A 27,802-nucleotide genomic window follows, 5' to 3' on the forward strand; every position below is an offset into this window, starting at 1 on the left:
GAGAAGCCCCACCTGCCATGACATCTGAGGAGGGAATTTGCCGTGGAAGGAAAAGGCCACGAGACTGGCACAGTCTCATAGTAAAAGAGGAAGCAGGCACAGTTGCCACCCCTGGGAAGTTGCTGATACCCACTTTGGGGTTCCCACGCCTGGGAACCTTGGACAGTAGTGGAGACAGTTTGACTGCCCTGGGCCTGCTCTCTGTCCCAGAGGCACTCCCTTCATGCCAGGGTTCCCTTGGCCCTTCCTCATTGGACAGCCCTGATCCATGGGGCTGCCTGTATTCGGTATAATGCTTATGGTAATAAATGCTAAATAAAAATTAATCAGGATAAGAGAAATTAAAATGTCGGGGTAGACGGGAGAATTGATACTATGTACAGGGTGGTTTGCAAAAGGTGCCTTTAATAAAGTGACCTTAAGCAGAGGCTTGAAGGAGGGATGAAGGGAGTCATGCAGCTGTGTTGGGGAAGAAGCAACAATTTGGCTTTTCCAAAAATCACTGTAGCTGAAAAATGAAAGCCAACAGAAGCTACAGCAGTGTTCCCAGAAGAGATGATGCTGACCAGGACAGGGAGGGGTGGTGGAGGTGAGAAGTATTCAGGTTAGGGATGGAACTCAGTGTTGTCCTACAGCAAGCTTGGACTGACCCCTGAAAGCCAACCGTTAAATTTCAGGAATTTTGCAATCCAGTTGTTAAACTTCTAGTAGCTTGAAACTGGCCATGTTGGGGGTGATTACACCACAGAAATTGTCAAGCACAACAAATCGGTTTTTTTTTTTTTTCATTTAAGAGAGTCCGTTTTTAAACACTTACCGTCTCATGAGTGATCATAAGTATTTTGAAGGCAGAATTGAATATGGGGTGTAAAGAGACATCAAGGAGGACTCCAGGAGTCAAGGAGGCTTTTGGACTGTGGCAGCATTTCCGCCATGAGCAGCAGGGCTGGGAAGCCTGCAGGATGCTAGAACTAGTGTTCCCATCACAGAGAGAGCAGGGAGAGATTCTTTGTTTCTGAGTGTGAGGAGTAGGACCCTTAGACAAAGAGGAAGGAGAATCTTTTTATTTTCTTAAAACCACTTTGGGAGTGCATTTGTATTCAAGAGGCGATAGAGAACCTCAACAAGGCTGGGGAGTTGGGGTAGGCAGGAATCTGGAAGACAGGATAACTCTTGAAAGCCTGGAGAGAGTCTGTGGTTTACGTCCAGTCCCAAGGCGATGGATGGGAGGAGTCCTGGTGTGTTTAGACATGGTGTGTTTCTCACATTCTAGGGAGGTGTCGTAAGTCAGTGCCCAGAGCCCAGTCCCATGGCCCCTGCTCAGGACCATGAATGAAGACCCTGGTCTGGGGCATCAAGGTCTGTGTGAAGGAGCAACAGGAGCCTGTGGGCAGGCAGATGTCTTGGGAGGGAAGGCGTTTGGAGCCAAGTCTAGAGAAGCTTCTCACTGACTCATTCTCTCAAGCTGAGCCTCTCAAGAAAGGAAGGAGGCAGCAGAGATGAGGGTCCCACGTGGCAGGGGAGGAAGGAAGGAGCTGTGGGAAAACACATCCACATTTAGTCATCTGCTCATCATTCAAGAAATGTTTCCTGAGAGTCTGTTACGTTCCTGGGGCTGGTCTCCTGCAATGCCTGTCACTGGTGGACAGGCAGACCTGAGATAGAACTCTGTGTGCTCAGCCATCCTGCCGAGTCCTGATGCCCTTTCCCATATTCCTTCCACTCAGACACCCAGAGGGTCAGAGCACAAATAGCCTTCAGAGCTTCTCATCTGGGCTTCTCAATATTGGTCTACAATGTGGATTCCTCTGACCCCATTGAGTCCCAGCATTCAAATAATCTACAGATAGCCTGGAAGGAACCACCCACTCATCACTGCCTCCATGAAACTCCCAGGGCACTGTGGACACCTTTGAACACGTTTCAAGCATCCCACATCGTATACCATCCACATAATTTCTGGGGGTTGGGAGCCTCTTAGAGGGTTCCCCAAGACTTCCCAGGGTGCGGAGGGAGCTTAACTCCATGGACCCTGATGCTGCACGGCATGTAGGCTGGGCCTCCCTGTTGGCCTTGCCCTTCTGGAATAGCCCTTGGTCGGTCCTCCCTTCCTTGTACTTACAGTCAGGTCTTCTGCTTCCAGGGGACGTAGATGGGGCCCAGGAGGACAGCTATGAGGAGCAGCACAGTAAGAGATGATGCCGGGCCTGGAAATCAGGGAAGAGGAGGAGCTATGAGAGAGGCCACTTGGGAGGCCCTTGTAGGGGCCTCCGCCTCCATCTGAGGCTGCCTGGGCCCATTTATGCCCCACCTTTGAACTTGCATCCTGCCCTGGCTATCCTCACTCCAGCACAAGGCAGAAGCCACAGAAAGAGGCTCCCCATTCTCACTCATCCTGTCCCGGGTTGCCAGCTTATTCTCCTGGAGGGAAGAGGTGGAGGGAGCGTGTACTCAGGTGTTCATACATGTGGCAACTGGGTTCCTTACTTGACCCTCACAAGCCTGTGGGAGCAGGGATTATCATTCTGTTCTGATAGGGAAACTGAGGCCCATGGATTTTAGGGAGGGTCACAAGGTTACTTGCATTCAAACCTAAAGAAGCTCATCACTAGTGTTCCTTAGGATGATCCGTGAGACCGTATCCTTTGGAACAAAACAAGTCCAACTTCCCAGGGAAATTTTAATGACTGTAAAAGCGTAGGCAGGTGGCTTGAGGATGGCTTCACAATGAGAGTTGCAGGTTCCCTGTTTAGCCCCAGAAGTAAGGGGAGGACTCCGTGTTCTCAGAACCTGGAGGAGCCGTGGAGCGCTGGACATAATGAAACCATCTGGCTAGAAAACACCCTGGTGAGTCATGGAAATGGGTCTCATGCTTGGGAGGGCCTCAGAGGTCACCTAGGCCACCTCCACTCCAGTGCAGGTGTCATCTGAAATCTTTCTGTTAGTTGGGCACACTCAGTTACGGGGAAGCACATGTTTGGACTCTGCATTTTTAACATGAGCAGTTCGGGCTTTAAAATAAACATTTTTAACAAGAGCAGTTCGGGCTTTTAAAATCAACATTTTTAACACGAGCAGTTTGGGCCATTAAAGATATTACAGTGTATTTTAAATAAATAAAATGGTGCTGGTGGGTCCTTAAGGAAGAAATGGAAATCTCAGCATCTTTGGCTGCTGGGGTGTTAGAGGCCAGCAGTTCTCGGCTGGGTGGCTCTCTGGGACTTCTCCCTTGAGAGCTGCACTGCCCAAGTTCACTCCTCCTTCTAAGGGACAGCCCACAAGAAAGATTGGCTGAATTGAAAATAGGAGGGCCACGCCTCTCTCCTCAATTAAAAACCCTCTCAGCTCTTCGATCTCCCCAGGAGCAGCTGGGTCTTTGTCCTACTTGCACTGTAGCTCAGCACCTCCCTCCTCCTACAGTCCTGCCTCCCCATTTCCTGAGGCATGTTGACCCTACAGCTCTTCAGGAAGCTTCCTGCATTCCTGTATCCATCTCTAGTCTGCCTTACAGAGAAACTGACCTTGGTAAGTGGTCTGGAAAACAGACTCTAAAATATGAGTTTGAAACCTATATACTCATCAGCTCGTAATGAGGACCCCAGGGCTGGCAGTGAGTGGGGCTAGGCACCATGGCTTGTGGCTGTGATGCAGTTGATAAAACTTTCACTGGCAGTAAACTGGGATGGTGTAACCACAGGCAGGAAATTCCTTGGCATCGGGCTTTTGAAACAGATTGGGAAATGGTAGTTATAAGGACTAAGTTGTTCGATGGCTATCACTGGGCATCAATTTTTGGGGGGAAAGATGCTGAGAAGCTAAGAGTGATTGATTAGGAGTTAAGGTTCACTGTGAAAGCAAGAGGACTTCTTGGCAGCACTGTACTTTCTTATCTCTTGTGACTACATGGCAGAAAGAACAGAGGGTTGGGCTCTGGACATCATTAAAAGAGTAGCAGAATCACAGAGGAGGATGAATCTCAGCTTCAACGGTTGCTATGCTGGGGTAGGGTCCTGATGGGGAAGTTGTGGGACCCTGAGATGTGGGAATGGACATTTGGGTCAAAGCACTTAAAGATCTTCAGTTGATGTAGGAGCTGCCAGGTACAATTGCAGCAGCATAGCTACTTATTTCTACAAAATATCCTCCCCAAATCAAAATAAAAAATGAAAACAAAATAGTAACTTCTGCACAGCTCTGTTCTCAGTATTACTTGAAGATAGAAGGCCAAACTGCAAAATGACTGTGAGTCAAAACACTCACCTAACCCTAGTGCACAGTCTGTCACCAGGCTCCCACACCAATGGTGCAGCACTTACGTAATCACAAGGCATCTTGCACTTTACCTGCCAGCCTAGACAACTTAAAATGCATTTCCAGCCTTAGTACCTGAGCAAAGATGCTACATCTGGCAAACCGAAGGCACCCAAAAATGGCAGCCCTGGTCCTGGTCCAAGCCAGTGTGGATGAATAACTAAAAAGCAAATGCAATCCAGTCTTGATGGTGCAGTTTTACCTCCCTGAGAAGTAAAACTATGAACCTTAGAAACATCACAAGGAACAGGAATAGGAGAAATTCCAAGGTGGGAGAGGAAGAAGGGAGACTGACTAGGGGCCTCAGGACAGAGGGACAGCCCTGCAGCCAGGCACCTGGAACCCACCCCCCAATACCAGCCCAGCCATAAACAGAGGCAAAGGAACGACATAGAAAAGAGCAAAAGCCTCAAGTCAATTAAATCGCCACTTCAAGAAACTAGAAAAAGTAGAACAAAATAAACTCAAAGCAAGCAGGAGACAGGAATTAATACAAAGAAGAGTGCAAAAAATTAATAAACTGAAAACAGAAAAACAATTTAAAAAACTCACTGAAAAAAAGTGGTCCTTTGAAAAGATCAATAAAATAGGGGAAAAAAACTATAGCAAGGCTGATGAAGAAGAAAACAGAAATGGCATATTTTCAATATCAGGTTGAAACAGGGGATATCACCATAGACCCTTCAGACACCAAAAAGATAATAAGGAGATATTATGAACAATTCTACACACAAAAATATGACAACTTAGATAAAATGGACACAAACTTCTTCAAAAAGCACCACTTACCGGAACTCACCCAATACGAAATGAGTAATATGAGTAACCCTAAACTATTGAGGAAATTGAATTCATCATTTTAAAACACCCCTCAAAATTCTTGAGACCCAAGTGTTTCAGAGAAAAATACTGCAAAGCATTTAAAGATGAATTAAATCCAAATTTAGTGCACAGAAAAATAGTCGTAATAGGAATTTGAGGAAAATTTGCATGTATACTCCATTTTAGATGATATGAGGGAATTGTTTTAATAATTTTATGAAATTCAGTGATTAATAATTTGAAATAACATAATATATTATATATTATAATATTATATATATTATATATGTAACTATAATAATGATAAACCTGTCTTTAGTCATAAGATCACCCAACTATGGATTCCATTTACAACTGAGTGTACACGCATGACTGAGTTAGCTGTGGACGTGATCACACACCTTCCATACATCTCTGATTATAGAAGACATTGTTTGCCCTCCATTTCCTATATTTACTCTTCCAGTAGGCAGGGACATGGACAAATCTATGACTTAGCACTGACCCAGCAGATAAGACTAACACCATAAGGTATGTGGGAGGAACCTGGCCCTCTGAAAAGTCTTGTGGAGTTAAGACCCCTCCTGGTATCACGTAAGAGGGAAGTAAGACATATTTTGGTCATAGAGAGGGGAATACAGGCCAACTTCAGGTCCATGGGATAATGCCCAGCAGAAGAGGAATGTTTCTCTAACTAGCACAAATTTGCATTTTAGGCTGATACTGACCTTGTCCTCAGGGACCCAGATTTACTTTAATTAGTTTGAACCAATCACCTGATCTAAAGGCAAGAGGTCTTCAACAACATCCCCCATGACTTCCCAAGTCCTGGTTTCCCCTTCTTTAAAACTCCAGACTCACCGGGTGATTGAAGCAAAAACAGAGATCATAGATGAATGGAAATTTGCACTTAGTAAATTTGCAGAGGAGGTTGTAATTATTGTTGCTCAAATATCACCATCAGGACACAGAAGAGGTCTGTTCTGTGACCATTCATGGTCACCTGCAGGCCTGTTACCGTTTTAAACTACATTTGTCTTTCTGAAACATACACAGTAGATGTCAGGGTGTACTGGGATGAGGTCATAAATGTGGATGGAAAAGTTTAGGATGAAACAGAAACAAAGCAGAAGCTACAAAAAGTAGGGAGCACGAGGGTGGGCTGATGAGAAACAGGGGCGTAACAACTCTCAAGGAATAAGGGAAGGCAAAGGACTCTATGAAAAGATGGTTCCCCCTGCCTCCCTCTTTGCTTCTTAAATATATATTTATGTCAAAAGTTCTATTAACTTGTGCATCAATTTCTTACTAGTGGTGACCCTTGGTATGTGGGATTTGGGGGGATGGAGCTGACATTAAAATTTTACTCTGTATTTATAGACTTCTAGCTTATTTTATAACAAGCATGGATATTACTTTTAACATGAAAGAAAGAGACAAAATTTAAAAATTTTGAATAACCTCACCATGGGTGGCATCTGAGCTCTGGTCCTTCTGGTGGGCTGAGACCTCCAGGACAAGGCTTTTGTTGACCGCCAGCTGTCCATCATGCTTCACCTGGCAAGTGAGGACCACATCATCCCTTTGGTCAGATGTGTCCACCAGGAGCCAGCTTGTCCAGTTGTAGGTACCATCCTTGTTCTCTGTAAGGGTCGAGGCCGTTTCTGTCCGGCACACGTTTCCATTCTCCAGCCAGGTCAACTGTAGATTCTGGGGGTAGAAATTCCTCACCTGGTAGGTGATGTTTACCTGGTTCCCTGCCCTCATGGGCTGTTGAGTAACCTCCAAGGTGGGTGGAACTGAAACAGGACAGGGCAGAAGCTCTGACCTTGTGGCACAGACAGATCACAGAGAGGGCTCCATAACTTAGCTCCCACCACCACGGTGAGGGCGTCACCAGGACGGTGCTAGGCAGGCAGCACGTGCTCAGACATTGAGGGTGCTCTTTGCATATGAGTGAAATTACAAAGCACAATGCCTGGCACACAGTAGGTGCCATAGAACTGATAGCTCCTACTAGGGTAAGATTGAGTGAAATCTACAAGTACAACCCCTGGCATGCAGTTGGAATGTCATAACTGTAACAAAATCAGTGCAACCACCAAAGACGTAGGGGCTTGGCTCATAGTAGGTGCTCACTAATAGTAGTTGTTCTTGGTGAGAAAAATGAAGCTCTCTAGTGGAGAGCTTGGCACATGACCAAGTGCCAAAGTCACTGGTCCCCTTGGTCCCATGACTGCTGCCAATAAAATGGTAGTAAGTGACCAGCACACCTAGGTGTATGGGAGGTGGGCAGCACAATTAGGGAATAGATTCCAGGCCATTCAAGCTCTGGAGCAATAACCTGGGGAGAGGGGAGTGGGTATGGCAGCCAGATGTGGGCTTGGGCTGGGTGTGAGGGTCCTCTACCTCGGATGGCCTCAGACAAGTTTGCAGTCCCACGAAGAGGGTCCCCCTGCAAGGTGACGTGGGCCACCTCACACGTGACCTGAGAGCGAACGTCCCAGGGGGCCAGAACCACCCTGGCTGTGCTGCGGATGCTGTAGGACACGCTCTTTCCTGCGGGGTCCACGCTGGTCTGGACGTCTGAGAGCTCGTTCCCATTTTTGAACCATTTCAGGGTGATGTCTCTGGGGGAGAAGCCGTGGGACTTGCAGGTGAAGCTCACTGTGTGCTCAGGTGTGGCCCTCGCCGCAGGGCCCGATACCACTGGGGCAGAGGGTTTGGCTACAAAAGGAGCATCGATAAACAAGAGACATGACTGAGATGATGATCACTAATAATGAGTGTGTGACACTGTTAAGAACCTTCAGATACGTTAATTTTAATTCTTCTAATAATGTGGAGAGGATGGTGTTCTTATTCTCATTTTACATAGCAGGGTACAAAGGTTGGAAGAGGTGAGGACCAGCCCCAGGTCAGACAGTGTAGGGGAAGGTCCCAGAGGGAGGTCCAGGCCTGAGTTCAAAGTCTTCCTCTCCACACAGGGTGACTTCCACCAACCTGGGCACAGCAACAAAGTTACTGATTGATCTCCCTTTGTGTATTAACTAGTCCTACCCTGTTTCCCCCGGAGAGCTCAGCAACCTCAGAGAGGGTGTTTACAGAAGTCAAAGTAAGGAACAATGGCAAAGTGGCACCACCGTGCGAACTGCAACCAGGCTGTTCAGCCCATGAGAGGGGTGGCCTGGCATACCCAGCTCCTCATCTGCAAAATGGGACAGCAGCATTTTTCCTTCCCAGGGGTGCAACAAGGATTAAATGAGGCAATGGAAGAAGTTTTGCTTTTGATCAGTCAGAAGATGCTTCATAAAAATAAACACAGATCTGTCTTTAACCCAGACTTTATATACACCCAGAGCTGTCTCTTTGTGTATTTATGAATTTATTTCATATTTTTCATTCTTTTCATAATATTCCAGTAGAGTTTTTGAAAGAAAATGAAGTCGTTAAGGCTAAAACTTTAACATGGAGTCAAGCGTTTGTAAGAGCATTGCACTCACACCTGCTGAAGGTCAAGCCACAGGATGCTGCTGTAGACCTGGATAACAACGCACTGAAGTCAAGGTACATGGGATTTTGATCACTCTCATCCTGGAGTGTCCTAATTAAGTAACCAAAGAATACGAGTTTGCAGTTTAGCATTTCTGCCAGCCAATGAACTGTTTTCAAAAACAACCTTTTATGAAAGTCCCCTGTAAAAAGCCTTTCCTGCATTGCCCTATGGGCCACTATTCAGGGCTGCCATGACTCGGGGTTCCCAAATTGCAACTCTTTAATTCACAAATAAATGCTATTTCCTTTGGCCTTCCTATCAATCATTATTTTTTTTTAGTTAGCAGGCCTAATCTGTGACAAGTCCCAAATTTGAAAAGAAGGAAGGTTTCTTGGAATCTAGGTCTTCAGTTGGGCCAGTTTGGGGTCAAAAACAATGATCACTGAGTACTAAGAAAGCCAAAGGTGGGTGATTTCTTCATCGTTAATCCATTACAAGAGACAAAGATCCAGGCCACCCCAACAGGCAGAAATCTATCCTGGGTCCTGAAAGCACACAAACTGGAGAATCAGAAAAATGAGGATAGTTTCTCCCTGTAGATGAGTCCTAAACGTGTCTCCAGATTGCTAATTATTACCCTGCGCCTCCTATAGCAGTCACCAGGAAACATGTGTTAGGCATACTTGCATTTGTAAATATTAACTTGCTCCCAACCACATGCAAACAGTTTATGGGCACAGTACAAAGGGTGTCACTTGAAGAAGTCAAGTCATTAAGACACCAGCAGCATTGGGCATCCCTAGAGGGCTGAGAGTCTGCAATCATTTCCCATTTGTTGAAGGCTTCTCAGGAGCTGGCTGTTCCCTCTGTACCTCTCAGCTCTTTAATCCTCCCTTCATTGCCTTGAGGGGGTCCTCGTGTGAGTCCCTTATAGGACCAAGGTCTGAGGGGACCCCAGCTGGCAAAGGGCCAAAAGTGGATAAAAATCCCACACTGGTAAGATGAGGGAGGGTGAATGCAAGCACAGAGCCTGGTATGTAGCAGGTGCTTAATAAATGAGCCCTGTGGCTGTTATCAAGAGGTTTGGTCATTACTGCTTCTGAATCTACACATTTATTCTTTAGGCAGCAGAACATAGAGGAGTAGAAACACCAAAAGGCTCAAATCCTGCTCCCTGTAGCTCACGAAAAACTCAAATGATAATAGAAGCAAAACCACCAAGTCTGGACAATTGGCTTTCAAAAAACAAGTAAGATCATAGGTAGAGCTGGAAGCATTTTGGAAGGAGGAGAGAACAGAGTCCTCTGTGACATCTTTTCATTATTATTATTTTACTTTAAGTTCTGGGATACAAGTGCAGAATGTGTAGGTTTGTTACGTAGGTGTATGTGTTTCATGGGGGTTTGCTGCACCTATCAACCCAACATCTAGATTTTAAGCCCTGCATGCATTAGCTATTTGTCCTAAGGCTCTCCCTCCCCTCATCCCCCACCGCCTGATTGGCCCCGGTGTGTGTTGTTCCCCTCCCTGTGTCCATGTGTTCGCATTGTTCAACTCCCACTTATGAGTGAGAACATGTGGTGTTTGGTTTTCTGTCCCTGTGTTAGTTTGCTGAGGATAATGGTTTCCAGCTTCACCCATGACCCTGCAAAGGACATGAACTCATTCTTTTTTATGGCTGCATAGTATTGCATGGTGTATATGTACCACATTTTCTTTGTCCAGTCTATCACTGATGTGCGTTCAGGTTGGTTTCATGTCTTTGCTATTGTAAATAGTGTTGCAATAAACATACATGTGCATGTGTCTTTATAGTAGAATGAGTAATATTCCTTTGGGTACATACCCAGTAATGATGGTATCTCTGGTTCTAGATCCTTGAGGAATCACCACATTGTCTTCCACAATCGTTGAACTAGTTTACATTCCCACCAAGAATGTAAAAGCGTTCCTATTTCTCCACAGCCTCACCAGCATCTATTGCTTCCTAACTTTTTAATAATCACCATTCTGACTGGCATGAGGTGGTATCTCATTGTGGGTTTGATTTTCATTTCTCTAATGATCGGTGATGTTGAGGGTTTTTTTTCATATATTTGTTGGCCACATAAATGTCTTCTTTTGAGAAGTGTCTGTTCAAATCCTTTGCATACTTTTTGATGGAGTTGTTTGTTTTTTTTCTTGTGAATTTGTTTACATTCCTTGTAGATTCTGGATACTAGATCTTTGTCAGATGGGTAGATTGCAAAAATTTTCTCCCATTCTGGAGGTTGCTTGTTCACTCTGATGATAGTTTCTATTCCTGTGCAGAATCTCTTTGGTTTAATTAGATCCCATTTGTCAACTTTCGCTTTTGTTGCAATTGCTTTTGGCATTTTCGTCATGAAGTCTTTGCCCATGCCTATGCCTGAATGGTATTGCCTAGGTTTTCTTCTAGGGTTTTTATGGTTTTGGGTTTTACATTTAAGTCTTTAATCCATCTTGAGTTAATTTTTGTATAAGGTGTAAGGAAGGAGTCCAGTTTCAGTTTTCTGTATATGGCTAGCCAGTTTTCCCAGCCCCATTTATTAAATAGGGAATCCTTTCCCCATTGCTTGTTTTTCTCAGGTTTGTTGAAGATCAGATGGTTGTAAATGTACAGTGTTATTTCCGAGGTCTCTGCTCTATTCCATTGATCTATATGTCTGTTTTGGTACCAGTACCATGCTGTTTTGGTTACTGTAGCCTTGTAATATAGTTTGAAGTCAGGTTGCGTGATGCCTCCAATTTTGTTCTTTTTGCTTAGGATTGTCTTGGCTATACTGGCTTCTTTTTTTGGTACAATATACAATTTAATGTAGTTTTTTCTAATTCTGTGAAGAATGTCAATGGTAATTTGATGGGAATAGCATTGAATCTATAAATTACTTTGGGCAGTATGGCCATTTTCATGATATTCATCCTTCCTATCCATGAGCATGGAATGCTTTTCCATTTGTTTGTGTCCTCTCTTATTTCCTTGAAGCAGTTGTTTGTAGTTCTCCTTGAAAGGTCCTTCAAATCCCTTATAAGTTGTATTCTTAGGTATTTTATTATCTTTGTACCAATTGTGAATGGGAGTTCATTCATGATTTGGCTCTCTGCTTGTCTGTTGTTGGTGTATAGGAATGCTTGTGATTTTTGCACACCGATTTTGTATCCTGAGACTTTGCTGAAGGTGCTTATCAGCTTAAGGAGTTTTGGGCTGAAATGATGGGGCATTCTAAATATAGGATCATGTCATCTGCAAACAAAGACAATTTGACTTCCTCTCTTCCTATTTGAATACTCCTTATTTCCTTCTCTTGCTTGATTGCTCTGGCCAGCACTTCCAATACTATGTTGAATAGAAATGGTGAGAGAGGGCATCCTTGTCTTGTGCTGGTTTTCAAGGGGAATGTTTCCAGCTTTTGCACATTCATTATGATATTGGTTGTGGGTTTGTCATAAGTAGTTCTTTTTATTTTGAGATATGTTCCATCAATACCTAGTTTATTGAGAGTTTTTAGCATGAAGCAGTGTTGAATTGTATTGAAGGCCTTTTCTGCATCTATTAAGATAATCATGTGGTTTTTATCATTGGTTCTGTTTATGTAATGGATTACTTTTACTGATTTGCATATGTTGAACCAGCCTTGCATCCCAGGGATGAAGCCAACTTGATTGTAGTGGATAAACTTTTTGATGTGCTGTGGGATTCAGTTTGCCAGTATTTTATTGAGGATTTTCACATCGATGCTTATCAGGGATACTGGCCTGATGTTTTATTTTTTTGTTGTGTCTCTGCCAGGCTTTGGTATTAGGATAATGCTGGCCTCATAAAATGAGTCAGGGAGGTGTTCCTCTTTTTCTAGTATTTGGAATAGTTTCAAAAGGAATGGTTCCATCTCCTCTTTGTACCTCTGGTAGAATTCGGCTGTGAATCCGTCTGGTCCTGGGCTTTTTTTTGGTTGGTAGGCTTTTAATTACTGCCTCAATTTCAAAACTTGTTATTGGTCTATTCAGGGACTCAACTTCTTGATTTAGTCTTGGGAGGGTGTATGTGTCCAGGAATTTATCCATTTCTTCTAGATTTTCTAGTTTATTTGCATAGAGGTGTTCATGGTATTTTCTGATGGTAGTTTGTGTTTCCATGGAGTCAGCAGTGATATCCCCTTTATCTTTTTTTAATGTGTCTATTTGATTCTTCTCTCTTTTCTTCTTTATTAGTCTAGCTAGTGGTCTATTTGTTAATTTCTTCAAAAAACCAGCTCCTGGGTTCATTGACTTTTTTGAAGGGTTTTTTGTGTCTCTATCTCCTTCAGTTTGGCTCTGATCTTAGTCATTTCTTGTCTTCTGCTAGCTTTTGGATTTCTTTGCTCTTGCTTCTCTAGTTCTTTTAATTGTGATGTTAGGGTGTTGATTTCAGATCTTTCTAGCTCTCTGATGTGGGCATTTAGTGCTATAAATTTCCCTCTAAACACTGCTTTAGCTGTGTCCCAGAGATTCTCATATGTTTTCTCTTTGTTCTCATTGGTTTCAAATAACTTCTTAATTTCTGCCTTAATTTTATTATTTACCCAGGAGTCATTCAGGAGCAGGCTGTTCGATTTCCATGTAGTTGTGTGGTTTTGAGTGAGTTTCTTAATTCTGAATTCTAATTTGATTGAACTGTGGTCTGATAAACTGTCTGCTATGATTTCCGTTCTTTTGCATTTGCTGAGGTGTGCTTTACTTCCAATTGTGTGGTTGATTTTAGAATAAGTGCCTTGTGGCACTGAGAAGAATGTATTTTCTGTTGATTTGGGGTGGAGAGGTCTGTAGGTGTTTATTAGGTCCACTTGATCCAGAGCTGAGTTCAAGCCCTGAATATCATTATTAAGTTTTTGTCTCATTGGTCTGTCTAATATTGACAATAGGGTGTTAAAGCCTCCCACTATTATTGTGTGGGAGTCTAAGCCTTTTTGTAAGTCTCTCAGAACTCGTTTTATGAATCTGGGTGCTCCTGTATTGGGGGCACATATATTTAGGATAGTTAGTTGAAATGATCCCTTTACCATTATGTAATGCCCTTCTTTATCTTTTTTGATCTTTGTTGGTTTAAAGTTTCTTTTGTCCGGGAGTAGGATTACAACTCCCGCCTTTTTTTGCTTTCCATTTGCCTGGTAAATTTTCCTCTATCCCTTTATTTTGAGCCTATGTGTGTCTTTGCATGTGAGATGAGTCTCCTAAACACCACACACCAATGGGGCTTGACTCTTGATCCAATTTGCCTGTCTGTGTCTTTTAATTGGGGCACTTAGCCCATTTACATTTAAGCTTAATATTGTTATGTGTGAATTTGATCCTGGCACGGGGATCAGGACCCATTTAACGAAGCACTTTGACTGTCCCTTGGTGGAGTGGGTGTGCTTCAGTGGGGGGTAACCCACTTATCTGGGCTGCCCAGATTTCTCCGAACTAGCAGGAGGAAAAACTAAGTCTGCCAGACTAAGACTGCGGCCACCCCTCCCCATAGGGGCTCAGGCCCAGGGAGATCAGAGTTCTGTCCCTGAGACCCGGTCTGGAGTTGCTGGAGTTCCTGCAAGGAGGCCCCACCCAGTGAGGAGGGATGGGTCTGTCCTGAAGAGGCACTCTGGCCACAGTCTGCCACAGCTGATGTGTTGGGCTGTGGGGGATACTTCTTGGAAACAGGCCATCCAACCTTCCTGGCGCCAGTAGGGGAAAAGCGTGGCCTGGAGCTACAGAGATGGCTGCCACCTTTCCCTTGCCCTGGGAACTTAGTGTGTTAAGCAATGATCAGTCCCAGTGCTGGCTGCCGCCCATCCCCCGAGGAGCTCAGCCGACTTAGACAGCAGGCAACCACAGCTGTGGTCCTGGCCGCCCCTTACCCTGGGATCTCGACAGCCTTAAGGAGATTCTAGCTAAATGACTGTTGAGAATCTGCATGGCTCTGTGGTTGGGACCCTAGGCCCCAGTGGCGTGGGCCCACGAGTGGGATCTTCCGATCCGTGGGTTGCATAGCTCTGTGGATAAAGCTCGGTTTCACAGGCTAGGTAGCACGCTCACTCACCGCCTCCCTTGACTGGGGGATGGGGGCTTCCCTGCCCCACAGCTCTCAGGTGGGCCGCTGCACCACACTGCTCTTCCTCTCTGTGGGTCTCGCCAGCTGCCTAGTCAATTCTAATGTCAGAACCTGGATACTTTGGTTAGTGTTGCTCACTTTTATGGTTCTTTTCCATGGGAGCCTCGGATTACTACTGCTTCTAGTCAGCCATCTTGGCCCTGCCCTGCTGTAACATCTTGGTGTTTTGAGGCAGGGAGGCTTTTGGAGCTGAGGAGTACTGGGATTTCAGTGCTTTTTTAGATACAAATGTTTTCACAATGGAAAGTCCTCTAGCACTGAGGCTGGATCTGAGCAGAGCTTTATCCGGAAACTCTATCTTGGGTCCTGAGGCCTGTACTGTGGGAGGGGTCCTAGCCAGGGCACCGAGGCCTCCTGAGATGTTTCCACCACATTTTTTTCTGAAGCACCTACCCCCAGAAAAGCTGTTCTCAAAGCCCCCACCCCAGGGGGCACGACCTTTGCCAAGGGACTGCGTATGAGAATCTTCTGGAGTCATGAAGAGTTCAGATGTCCAGGCCCATGTCAGACCAATTAAATTGGCATTTTTAGGGTGGATCCTGAGTCCATGTTTGTAAACATTTTTGTCAGAATTTCCCAGGTGATTCTAATGGGCGGCCAGGATTGAAAGCTACCAGACTCCACCCCAAACCCCATATATCCTTGAGGCCTGGAGGAGCACTGACCCATCTGAAGTGTCATGGCTTCAGCATCACACAGTTCACATTTATGGAACATTTACTGCACTCCAGGTGCTGCTCTGAGCATGTTACATGATTTAACTCCTTCAGCTCTGCCCCCAGTCTGTGATGTCAGTGTTATCATCAACAGGCGAGGACACCAAGGCCCACGGTGGTGGTTGCCTTGTCCCAGGTCGCAAAGCTAGAAAGTGGCAGAGCCGGGAAGTGGTCCAGGCAGTTGAGATCCTGCCCATGCTGTCCTAACCACTGTTCTGTGGAAGTTCAGTAATCACCTGAACACTACCACCATTAGGGGCTCTGTGCACATCCTCTCCAATCCTCGCAGAACCTAGAGTGGGGGCCATGATTATCAGCATCACACAGATGGAGAAACTGAGGACTCAAGGGAAGGCAAGCCTGGCCTAAGATTACACAACCTTGAAATAGCACCTCAATTTGGGGATGCTTAGAATGTGCTAGGTGATTTACAGAGAGAACCTCAAATCCTATCCCCTCTCCTAAAGGAGTCGTGATGATCACCATTTTACAGATGAGGAAACTGAGGCTGAGAGAAATGAAGGCACTGCCTCCTTGTCCTCCATGTGTCCCAGTGGGCACCTCCTGTGTCCCACCAAGCACTCCTGTCCATCAACCGAGCAAGTGCCCTGAATTCTTGAGCCCCAACACTGACCGCACTCTTAATTATGCCTTCGAGATTCTTGACTTCATGCAATTCTAGTGAGAAGCCTCCCTCCTGGGTGTCCAGGCCCAGATACCCTGTAGCCATAAAACACTGTGGGCTCCTGACAGCCCAAGGGGAGCATGGAAACTTGCTCCTATGGGCCCGATGCACCCCATAGGAAATACGTCATCTCCTCATCCTTGGTCCTTAGCACCAACAAGGGGTGGGCACGTGCTCTGCTGGGCTGCAGGAGGCCCGACTCTGCTCCGTAGATGCTGCTCAGTGAAGGAGAAACAGCGTAACACGGGGGTAGAGTCCTAAATGCTTCATGTGTGCTGAGACCTGTCCTTTAGGAACAAGCCTGATATATGAGACACATGCAGGACCTTTCTGATGGGAGTGTAAAGCCAGCCCCTCCTACCCCTTCAGGGCTTTTTTTTTTTTTTTTTTTTCATTTTATTTGTCTGCTTGTTTGTTTGTTTGTTTGTTTGACTGACAGAGTTTCACTCTTGTTGCCCAGGCAGGAGTGCAATGCTGCGATCTCGGCTCACTGCAACCTCCATCTTCCAGGTTCAAGCAATTCTCCTGCCTCAGCCTCCCCAGTAGCTGGGATTAGAGGCACGTGCCACCATGCCTGGCTAATTTTGTACTTTTAGTAAAGACGGGGTTTCTCCATGTTGGTTAGGTGGTCTCAAACTCCTGACCTCAGGTGATCCACCGGCCATGGCCTCCCGAAGTGCTGGGATTACAGGCGTGAGCCACTGTACCCAGCCTCGGTTTTGTTCTTAATGCTTTTTGCTATAGAACTGAACAATGCCAGAGTTTGGAAAGAGAAGGTTGGAGCACTTCTCCACACTTGAAAAACCAGAGCTGAGTGAGTGCTGCAGAGACAAGGGCCGTGAGTCAGGCTGGTGGGGAGGAAACCTTGGCTCCCTGACCTGCTCACCACTCAGGTCACCTCTCTGAGCCTCAGTGTCCTCATCTTTAAAGGAGGCAACAAATGGCTCCTCCCTCATAGCGCTGGTTATAAGGAGACTCTGGCACAACTGCAGCTCCCTGGCCCCCTTCCCTGCCTCCCTCCTTTGTCATCCAGGGCATCATTTAGGCTAAGAGCATGGCAAAGAGGGGTGAGCACCCTATTAGGAATTAGCAGATCTGAGTCACACCTGAGCTACTTTCTGGCTGTGATTGCCTGGGCTGGGGAGGCACCATCTGGAAACTTCAGTGTCTTTGCCTATATTATCTGCACAATCAGGATAAAGCCACTTCCACATCTATGTTCAAGGGTTGTGGGGAGCCCTGTTGCTACACCATCTAGGAGGGAAATTAGACAATATTCTCATATATGAAAACACACACACCCTGTAACTTAGCAATGTCACTTCCAGTGGGTGTCTCCCACCTGAGTAGGGTGATACATGTACAAAGCCATCCACTGCAGGATTGTTAGTAGCTCAAGTTTGGGAACAACTTACATATCCATCAACAGGATGCTGTGAAATAAATTTTGGTATTTCCATAAATTGGAGTATTCTGCAGCTGTTAAAGAGTGGAGCAGTTCTACGTCCTGACGTGGAATCTCAATATGGAATGATAGGGCTTATGTTTGGAGAAAGTTTTCCAACCACCAGTGGGTTTTAGTGTCTGAATGTGAGGTGCATTCTGAACCTTTGGGAAATGGATGAAAAAAGAAATCCCGGCTCCCTGATCCATGGTTCTGTCTGAGGAGCTTTTATTTAGCACCTGTGATGCATCAGGTTCTTCTATGAAGACAGTGTCTTAACAAATGCTGGGGAAGGAAGGAGCCTGCCTCGATCCGGACCTGGACTCTAGCTTTGATTCCATCAATAACTGGCCCTGTGACTGTGGACAAGGCCCCTGTCATCTCTTGGCTTAAGTCCCCCATCTGTAAAGGGGAGTTGGGCTGAAAGCGTGAAGGTCTTTCCCATGTTGAAATGTCAGGATTCAGGAGGTGGGATGAGGATTCTGGGCCTCTGGCTGGAAACCCCAAATAGGTTTTATTGCTGCCTTAAATTGGGCACCCCTGAGCCAGCCATATGTATGACCTCTTTCCTGAGGTGAGGGATATTCTGAGATGACCCAGCTCTGCTCAGAGCCCACAGTGACTGTGTGACTCAGTCCTGAAATCACACAAGGCTTCAAATAGACCCACAGCAAACACCAAACTTGTTGGCATCTCCTCCCACCAGGCCATCAGACTGAAGAGTGAATCTGTGCCTCCCAGTAATCTTCCCTGTGTGATGTTTCTGAAGATTAAATAAAGAAAAACACGATTTACACACTCCATCCCCTGGATGGATTTCTCCTCATTAGAATGGAAGAGAATGTAAGCTTGGTGGAGGAAGAGCTATTGGCTGTTTCATTCACTGCTGTTTGCACAACATCCAGGGTGGAGTCTGGCACACAGTGGGTTCTCAGTGAGTGCCTGTTGCATAAAGAAAAGACTCGGCCAGCCTGAGACAGGAGCACTCTTTGGAGGCTGCAGGTGAGCTGTGGCCCTGTACCCGGGCAAATCACTCAATCTGTCAGTTTCCTCATTCATGGAACTAAAGGGCTGGGCCAGATTGGGAAGGACAAGAGCTGTAGAGCCAGACAGATTGGAGATGCAGTCTTTCCCATCATTTACCAGTCGTGGAACCTTGAGCAATAGCGTGATGTCCCTGGGCCTTAACTCACCTGATCTGTAGAAGGGGGTGACATCAGGTCATGAAAATGAGCACCCACCACCACACCTGATTGTTGCTCAAAGAATGGAAGGTGCTATTATTGAGTTATTGTCACACATCAAGGGATAAGGGAGATCCATGCTGTACTCACCACGCAAAGCCATCTCAGTGCCTGGTCCAGACTTAAACTCCACGTTCTCAGGGCTCCCTTTTCGAAACTTCACACAGTAGTAGGTGCCGGCATCTGCTGGGGTAATGCTACTGATGCGGATGGAAAAGTCCTTGTTGTTTCTTTTTGTGAGGTCTGAAACAGTTGTTACCCGGGGGAAGTGGCCTTCTTTTTGATTGTAGATTAATTCTCGGCCTGGTCCAACTCCTCTGAACCACAGGACAGGTCCCACGGGAAGCAGGGAGGTCACAGTGCAGTGCAGAGTGGCCGACTCTCCAACTGCGACCAACAGGAGCTTCTCAGGCTGAATCATCTGTAGCTCCTCTTCACCTGCCACTTCTGGAAAGCAGCACAAAGCAATCATTTTTTCATCCTTACATAATTCTGTATTTCCTCGTGTTTATCAAAGACATTCAGTGACTGGGTGCACATCAGGAATCAGGAGCAGAACTTGATCTCAGCACACTGCGTGTATTATCTCATTTAACCCTCACAACAAGCCTATAACATGAGGTCGTATTACAATTGAGGGCACTGAGCCCTGAGGCACAGAGAGTTTCAATTTTTTTTTTTTTTTGAGAGAGGGTCCTGTTCTGTTGCCCAGGCTGGAGTGCTGAGGCATAATCATGGCTCACTGAAACTTCAACCTCTCAGGCTCAAGTGATCCTGCTACCTCAGCCTCCAGAGTAGCTAGGACCACATGTGTACACCACCATGCCAGGCTAATCTTGTATTTTTGTAGAAACAGGTCACACCATTCTGCCCAGGTTGCTCTTACTTGAGTACAAGTGATCCACTTGCCTCGGCTTTCCATAGTGCTGGGATGGCAGGTGAGAGCCATCAAGCCCAGCCAAGGGATTCAATTTCAAGGTAGAGCTTTGGGTTGAGGACCTGAGTAGAACTCCTGAACTCTACTTTGAAGTGTTTATATATATATACACACACACACACACACACACACACGTATATTATATATAATATATTATATATACACATATATATAATATATTATATATTATATATTATATATATGTATGTAGGTGTGTATTTAAAAGCTGTCAGTAAAGCTATGTGTCTTCTGCAGGCTGTTTTTTGCCTTTCCAAATTCTAGAGGCTGCCCACATTCCTTTCTCACTGTCACATCTTCCCATCACTCTAACATCTTGCTTGCATCCTCACATGTCCTTCTCAAATAATTCATCTCCTTCCTCCTTCTTATAAGGACTCTTCTGATACATTGGGTCCACTCTGACACTAGATCCAGTATTAAAACCACTGTCTTAAAAATGCTGAAGAAAGTAAAGGAAACAATGGACAAATAACTAAAACAGCAGGAATATAAACACATTAACAAAATAAGGACAGCCAGAATGAGAAATTATGAAGAGAAATCCAATAGAAACATTGAAGTTGAAAATACAACAATTGAAAGTTCAGTAGAGGGGTTCCCTAACAGGTGTGAGCAGGTGGAAGAAAAGTCATAAAGCTGCAAGATGGAATAATTAAACTTACTAAGACTGAGGTATGGATGGAAAATGGAATAAAGTATAGAGAACAGAATCTAAAGGAATTCTGGGACACTATCAAATGGATTGAAATATACATTATTAGAGTCCCAGGGGGAAAAAGAAGAGGAAGAAAAAAAGGAGCAGACGATTATTTGAAGAAATCACAGCCAAAACCTTCACAAACTTAATAAAATACATGAATGTACAAATTTAAAGACACTGAAGAAATGCAAGTTTAACTCAAGGATAGAATCTGAGACCCACACTAAAGTACATTATAATTCAACCGTCAAAAACTAAATTCAAAGAATCCTGAAAGCAGTGGGAGAGAAACGATTCCTCGCATTCAAGAGACCCTCAGTAGATTATCAGCTGAGCTCTTATATAAAGCATTGGAGGCCAGAAGACCGAGGGATGATGTGTTCAAAATGCTAAGAGGAAAAACCTGTCAACCATGAATTCTATACCTGGCGAAAGTGTCCTTCAAACACAAGGGAGAAATTAAGACATTCTCAGATAAACAAAAGCTAAGATAGTTCATGACCACAAAACCTTGCTTACAAGAAATGTTAAAGGGAGTGCTTCAGGTGGAAATGAAAGGATGCCATGTGGCAAATCAAAGTTATATGAAGAAATAAAGATGTCCAGTTATATGTAATTTTTTTAAAATCGTATTTACCTGATACCTCAACATCCCACAAACAAGTTGTGAGCACCCTGCCAAACCAGGTACAACACTGTGATAAAGCTAGTCCCAGCCACAGTTCCTCTTCTTGTCCTCCTCTACTGTGACCTAGTGACACTGAAACATTCTAGTAAAACCCATCATGCTTTTTCTTTGTGTCCTCCATCCTGACTCCTGGTAAAGGCAGTGGCTTCCCATCTCTTGTCTCTCTTGCTTCCCCTTCTGCTTTGTTGAGCCTTCTCCCTGGGGGCTCCTCCCATATGGCTTCCTGTGTGGCATGCCCTACCCCGCTATGTCTCTCCAGATGAAATTTTCATAACCATGTTAGAGTGATCCTTTAAGACATAACCTGCAGGACTTACTCTACCATTTTCATCAGTAGTGGCAATGAAGAGGGGATTATTCTAAACCAGGGTAGAAAGTTCCTAGGAGATGCACTTTGACTGTTCATGGCTTACTGATTTGCTACTTATTGGCTCCACGAATTTGAGAAGGCTTTTTACCCTGATGGCTTTCCTGTGCTGTGCTATGCACAGTTATGTGTTGCCTTCTGGAGTGCTGCCAAAGCTCGCTATCCTAAAGTGTGTATCCTATTCCAATATGAATAATGACAGCCGCATTTCTTCAGAGCACAGGATGATATAGCAACCTCTTCAAAGAAGACTCGTATGATACTTACAATAATGTCACATAATCCAGAATCTCTAAGTTGTTCTGAGGTACCAGTGGCAATGTATTCTTCATTTACAAATTTTACTTACAAATTAAAATCACAGGCACTCCTTTTAGTGCTTTCAAACAAACAAAAATACCTCTTCTCTCTAGAGACTTTGGCAATGATTTTCATTCCTCTTGGAATCTCTAGACCACTCCTCATGGTCATAAATTTCCCCAGGGCTTCTAACGCAAAATGAAAAATGAAACAAAACAAAAAAAGCCCCTCTCTGCCTTGTTCTTTACTTCATTCTAACAAAAAATGACTAGAATCTACTGGCTTGTGTTCCAGATCTAGGGGGAATACTTTCTGTTGCAAGCATTAACCACTGGTTGTCCCACAGGCCAGTCCCTGCTCATCTGAAATGGGTCTCATTGGAACTTAAACTTCTACTGAAACACAAAATTTAAATTTCTGTCAGGTACAGCTGCACACCTTTCTGTTGACAGTGGCCTTATTACTACTGGATTTGTTGATGCAACAATCCTCAACCAAATACTGGCTAACTGAATTGAACAGCATATTAGAAGGATAATAAACCATGAGCAAGTGGTATTTATTCCTGAAATACAAGTATGTTTCAATATACGAATGACAAACAAACAGTATGGTATGCCATATTTATAGAACAAATAGAAAAAACATCTATTTTGATCCTGATAAAATTTTGATCTGTTTTGATCAAAACATCTATTTTGATCATGATAAAAACATGATCATCTATTTTGATGCAGAAAAGCATCTGATAAATTTGTACATCTATTTATGATGAAAACAATCAATAAAAGGGATATATGAACACTTTCACAAGATGATTAACATTCACATACTCATACTTTATTTTTATTGTACTGATCATTGCCAAAAATTAATTTTTTCATTCACCTATTTACTATGTGTGTTGATTACTGTCTTTCTCCCCAGTGGATGCAAGCAGCAAAAGGGCAATTACTTTTTCTTTTTTATTCTACCAAAGTACCCCATGTTTCTATATCAGATCCTGGCACACAGTAGGTATCCAATAGGTATGTGTATAATGTTTGAATTGCTCAGTGGACATTTCCCTAGAAGACTGAAATCTTCTATTTTAGGTGGTTTGCTTCTGTGGAATTTGACAGAAAATGAGTTTCTCATGTAGAGGACTTAGTGAAAAAAAACAAAACAAACAAAAAAAACCAATCAATTTGCAAACATATAGAAAGTAGAAGAGCCCAGAGAAGAAAACCACAATCCTCCTTCACACCACATCGCCCACTCCACTCCCAAGAGCAGCAGCTGCAGAAATCGCACGGAATAGAATCAGGGCCGGAAGTGTTTGAGTAATGGTGAAACCTGTGACCTCTAGAGTCAGAGTGCCTGAGTTCAAATCATAACTCTACCAGTTACCAATGAGTGAGCTTGGAGCACTTTGTGCTTCTGTTTTCTTATGTGAGGGAATGTGACAAGAATATCTACTTTGTATATAATGATCACATGAAGTAAAAGATGTAAAGCATTTCCAACAGTGTCTGTCATATGGTGAATGTTCAAAAATTGTAAAGTTATTGCCTGGTAGATTTCCTAAGGCTTGGAGGCTTCAGTGGACATTAGATGACAAGGATAAGGATAAGAATATGGATACGGATATAAATATAACTATAGTTATAGGTAATATAGGCAGATCTGTGTCATTTGTATCCTCACATTTTTTTCCTCATCTCTACCATTCATGGAAGAGGAAATTTCAGAATAGAAATGCACAGAAATTCAGTTTTGAGGGAAAATGCATTTTACCAAGGGAGAAGTTTGCTTACCTGTTGCTTATATTAACAGATTGGGGGACTTTGAGTGGTAAGATTAGAGAATTAGGAAGAAGGCAGAATGGCTGGGCAATAGAGAAAACCACACATCTCTTTAATGCGCATTTCATGTAGACTGAAAAAATGAGTTGAAGGTTATAGTAAAGAAAGTATTTTTAAAATCCTGTGTGTGTTTCAGCATGGTCACATGAGATTTATCTCAGGAATGCAAGGATGGTACAACATTCATAAATCTCCAAATGTGATATGCTACGTCAAGGCAATCTTGAGCAAAAAGAACAAAGATGGGGCCAGGCATGGTGGCTCATGCCTGTAATCCCAGCACTTTGGGAGGCTGAGGCGAGCAGATCACAAGGTTAGGCGATCGAGACTGTCTTGGCCAACATGGTGAAACCCTGTCCCTACTAAAAACACAAAAAATTAGCCAGACATGGTGGTGCACACCTGTAGTCCCAGCTACTTAGGTGGCTGAGGCAGGGGAATCGCTTGAACCTGGGAGGTGGAGATTGCAGTGAGCCGAGATTGCACCACCATACTCCAGCCTGGTGACAGAGCGAGACTCCGTCTCAAAAAAAAAAAAAAAAAAAAAAAAAAGAACAAAGATGGAGGCACCACACTGCCTAATTTCAACATTGACTACAGTTTCAAAGTAATCAAAAAGGCATGGCACTGGCATAAAAAGAGACATTTAGACCAATAGATCAGAACAGAGAACCCAGCAATAAACTCACACATTCACACTCAATTGACTATTGACAAAAGTGTGAAGAAAACACAATGGTGAAAGATCTGTCTCTTCAAAAAGTGGTGTTGGGAAAACTGGATATCCATGTGTAGGGGAATGAAATTAGACCCTCTTCTCATGCCACATACAAAAACAACTCAAAATGGATTAAAGACTTAAATGTAAGATCTGAAACTGTATAAGAACTACAAGAAAAGTTTCATGACATTGGTCTTGGCAATACATTTTTGGATTTGAGCCCCAAAGCACAGGCAACAAAAGCAAAAATAGACAAATGGCATTAATAACAAACTAAAAAAGCTTCTACACAGCCAAGGAAACAATCAACAGAGTGAAGAGACAACCTACAGAATGGAAGAAGACATTTGCGAAGCGTACATCTAATAAGGAGTCCGTATACAAAATATATAAGGAAGTCAAACAACTTAACCATAAGAAAACAACCCTATTAAAATATGGGCCAAAGATCCAAATAGACATTTCTCAAAAGAAGATATTAAGATGGCAAGTCAGCATACTAAAAATATCCAATCTTACTATTCATGAGATAAATGCAAATTAAAACCGCGGTGAGCTATCATCTCACACGTGTAAGAATGGCTATTATCAAAAAGAGGAAATTTAACTAGTATTGGAGAAGACGTGGAAAAAAGGGAATGCTTGCAAACAGTTGGTGGGAATGTAAATTAGTAGAGCCATTAGTGAAAACAGTATGCAGGTTCCTCAAGAAATTAAAAATGTAACTCTTATCTGATCTGGCAATCTCACTATTGGCGTATATCCAAAGGAAATGACATCAGCATGTCACAGAGATACCTGCACTTCCATGTCCATTGCCACATTATTTACAATAGCCAAGATATGGAATCAACCTAGGTGTCTATCAGCAGGTAAATGGAGAAAGAAAATGTAGTATATATGCACAATGGAATTCTAATCAGCCTTACAAAAAGGGAAATCCTGCCATTTGCAACAACGTGGATGAACCTGGAGGACATTCTGCTAAGTGAAATAAGCCAGGCACAGAAAGACAAACACTGTATGATTTCACTTATATGTAGAATCTAAAAAGTTGAACTCATAGAAGTAGAAAGTAGAATGGTATTTATCCAGGGTTAGAGAGGGGGTGCAGTTGGGGAGATATTAGTCAAAGGATACAAAATTTCAATTTAGATAAGAGAAATAGGTTCAAGATATCTCTTGTACAATGTGGTGTTTATACCTAATAATATGAGTTGTATTCTTGAAAACTGCTGCGATAGCAGAGTTTACGAGTTCTCACAATAAAAAATGATAAATGTATAAGGTAATGCATATGTTTATTAGTTCAAATTAGTCATTCCACAATGAATGCATATTTCATAATATGTTGTACGTAAGTGTATATACTTTTGTCAAATAAAAATAAAATAAAATATTTATTTTGTTAAAAATTTCACTGAAAATAGAAAATAAATAAAAAGTTGGAGAAACAATGATTAAAAATGAAATCTCATATGTGCATGTACATGTACATGCATATGCACGTGTGTATATATATGTGTATGTGTAATGTGTACACAAATATATATAAAAGTTTGGCCTATCATGTTAGTACGTAAGGTTGTTTTGTGCATTAATTACAATTATTACAAATTTAAAAATCTCAGTAAAATATTTGGCACGTAGAAATCATCCAACATATTTTTAACAACATTTTGGAAATACATACATATGCTAGCATTTTACCTCTGGTTGTTTCTGACTGGCGTGATGGGTGACTATTAATCTAACGTTTGCTTCCCTGCATTTTCTAGTATTTCTGCATATAGCATAACATGGCTAAAAGGGTGATCAAGTCTGGAGCTGGTCAACCTGGACTTGATCCCAACTGCTCCATGGACTGAAGGGGACAATGAACAAGTTTCTCCCTCTGCCTCACTCCCCATTTGCAAATAGGGCACAAGAGTTGTAGCTTTCACACAGGGATGTTTTGAGGATTAGTTGACTTCATACAAGCAAAATGATAAGTGTGTCTACCTTACAGGAAGAGAGCAATTGCTGAACTATTACTGCTGTCATTTGGGTACAGTGTATGTGTAAGAAAAATAATTTGAACAGTGAGACCCTTGCCCTCTAAGACCTGTGAGGTGACATCACAGGAAGGCCCAGTGAGCAACTGAGAGGCTATTGTGCCCAGCCCTGTGACCAGCGGTCAGCTGCATGGTTTGAAAAGGGGTGAGGACAGGCAGCCTGTCTGGGAGCAGTGAACAGGGCTCTCCCAAGTGGCACCAGGAAAGACCTCCCAATCCTGTCTGCCTGGGGGAAGGGAAAATAAATTCTCCAGAGGAAAATCAAGATGACTAAGGGAGTTTGTGGTGCCTGTTATGGGCTGAATGTGCCCCCAAAGCAAATGGGTTGAAGCCCCAGTCCCCAGCACCTTAGAATGTGACCATATTTGGAGACAAGGTCTTTAACTCATTTATGCCTGAGGTTGCAATTTTTTAAATTTGAAAAATCAGAACTTAGTGATGCCCTTGAGCAGTAGGATATAAATAACTCCCGCAAGCTTAGTGATCCAATAATGAAGCACTAGGCATAAATGGGTGAAGCAATTTAGTTAAATGAGGTCATTGGTGGGGAGCCTTAATCCAATATGGCTGACGTTCTCATAAGAGAAAATGAGAACACAGACACACACAGAGGAAGCCCATGTGTTAAGACACATGGAGGAGATAGCTTTCTACAAGCCAAGGAGAAAGACCTCCGTAGAAACTAACCCTGCTGGCACCTTGATTTTGCAATTCAGCCTCCAGAACTGAAAGAAAGAAAGCAAATGTCTATTGTTTTAGTCACTGAGTCTGTGGTGCTTTGTTATGGAAGCCCTAGGAAAGGAATATAGGGCGCTGTAAGCATGAAATGTGGAACTTCTTAAAGAGGAGGAAGGCACAGGAAAATGGGTGGGAGGACTCAAGACAGGTAAGGATTTAATAATGATTCTTCTGTGTTCGTCAAATAAAATATTATAAAAATGTACGTAATTGTGATGGTGGCAGAAGCATCACAAGGTTTGATGCCTCTGGTAGCCAACTGCAGATCCACAGAGAAAGTGCTCAGCTCCCTGATCTTCTGCTTTTGGACAATGTCCAGTCCTTGACTTTCCTTGGCAGTGCTTGTGCTGATCTGAAATCACTGCAAGTCCAGAGGCAAGGCTAGGTCCAGGAGGCAGGGAGAAAGGGTTCTAGCCCAATGCAATGCTCACCTGTAAATCCCAGCAGTAGAGTCAGAAGCAGGAAAGGACCAGGAGGATGGGACCAGGAGGCTGGGACAGGCATTCTGGAGACCTCAGAAGCCTGCTCTGTTCAAACGCCTGTTCTGGGGAGATCTCAGGCCCTGCTCTGAA

At 43.7% G+C, this 27,802-nt stretch overlaps 1 protein-coding gene and 1 long non-coding RNA gene across 5 annotated transcripts; one reads left to right on the forward strand and one right to left on the reverse strand.

Moving 5' to 3' along the window:
• Positions 1-1,048: 1,048 nt before the first annotated feature.
• On the reverse strand, positions 1,049-27,802 carry SIRPG (signal-regulatory protein gamma). 4 transcript variants are annotated; one of them, XM_011974364.1, is made up of 6 exons: positions 21,156-21,309; positions 18,951-19,307; positions 7,543-7,860; positions 6,600-6,932; positions 2,123-2,207; positions 1,049-1,535 (listed from the first exon to the last, which is right to left on the reverse strand). In XM_011974364.1, exons 2-5 carry the CDS (start codon positions 19,279-19,281, stop codon positions 2,125-2,127), a joined length of 1,065 nt encoding a protein of 354 aa, XP_011829754.1. In that variant the 5' UTR covers positions 19,282-19,307; positions 21,156-21,309; the 3' UTR covers positions 1,049-1,535; positions 2,123-2,124. The 4 variants fall into 4 exon arrangements, with proteins under 4 accessions (XP_011829754.1, XP_011829763.1, XP_011829771.1 ...); XM_011974359.1 differs by lacking the exon at positions 21,156-21,309 and adding an exon at positions 27,662-27,802 and having other exon boundaries at positions 1,050-1,535; XM_011974373.1 differs by lacking the exons at positions 6,600-6,932; positions 21,156-21,309 and adding an exon at positions 27,662-27,802.
• Positions 2,835-18,418, forward strand: LOC105535315. The gene is made up of 5 exons (XR_001005410.1): positions 2,835-2,847; positions 5,453-5,664; positions 8,556-8,700; positions 15,955-16,570; positions 16,606-18,418. It is a non-coding gene; the product is annotated as an uncharacterized LOC105535315 (long non-coding RNA).

This window comes from Mandrillus leucophaeus, unplaced genomic scaffold (genome assembly GCF_000951045.1).
Source record: "Mandrillus leucophaeus isolate KB7577 unplaced genomic scaffold, Mleu.le_1.0 Scaffold101, whole genome shotgun sequence".
Taxonomy (NCBI): domain Eukaryota; kingdom Metazoa; phylum Chordata; class Mammalia; order Primates; family Cercopithecidae; genus Mandrillus; species Mandrillus leucophaeus.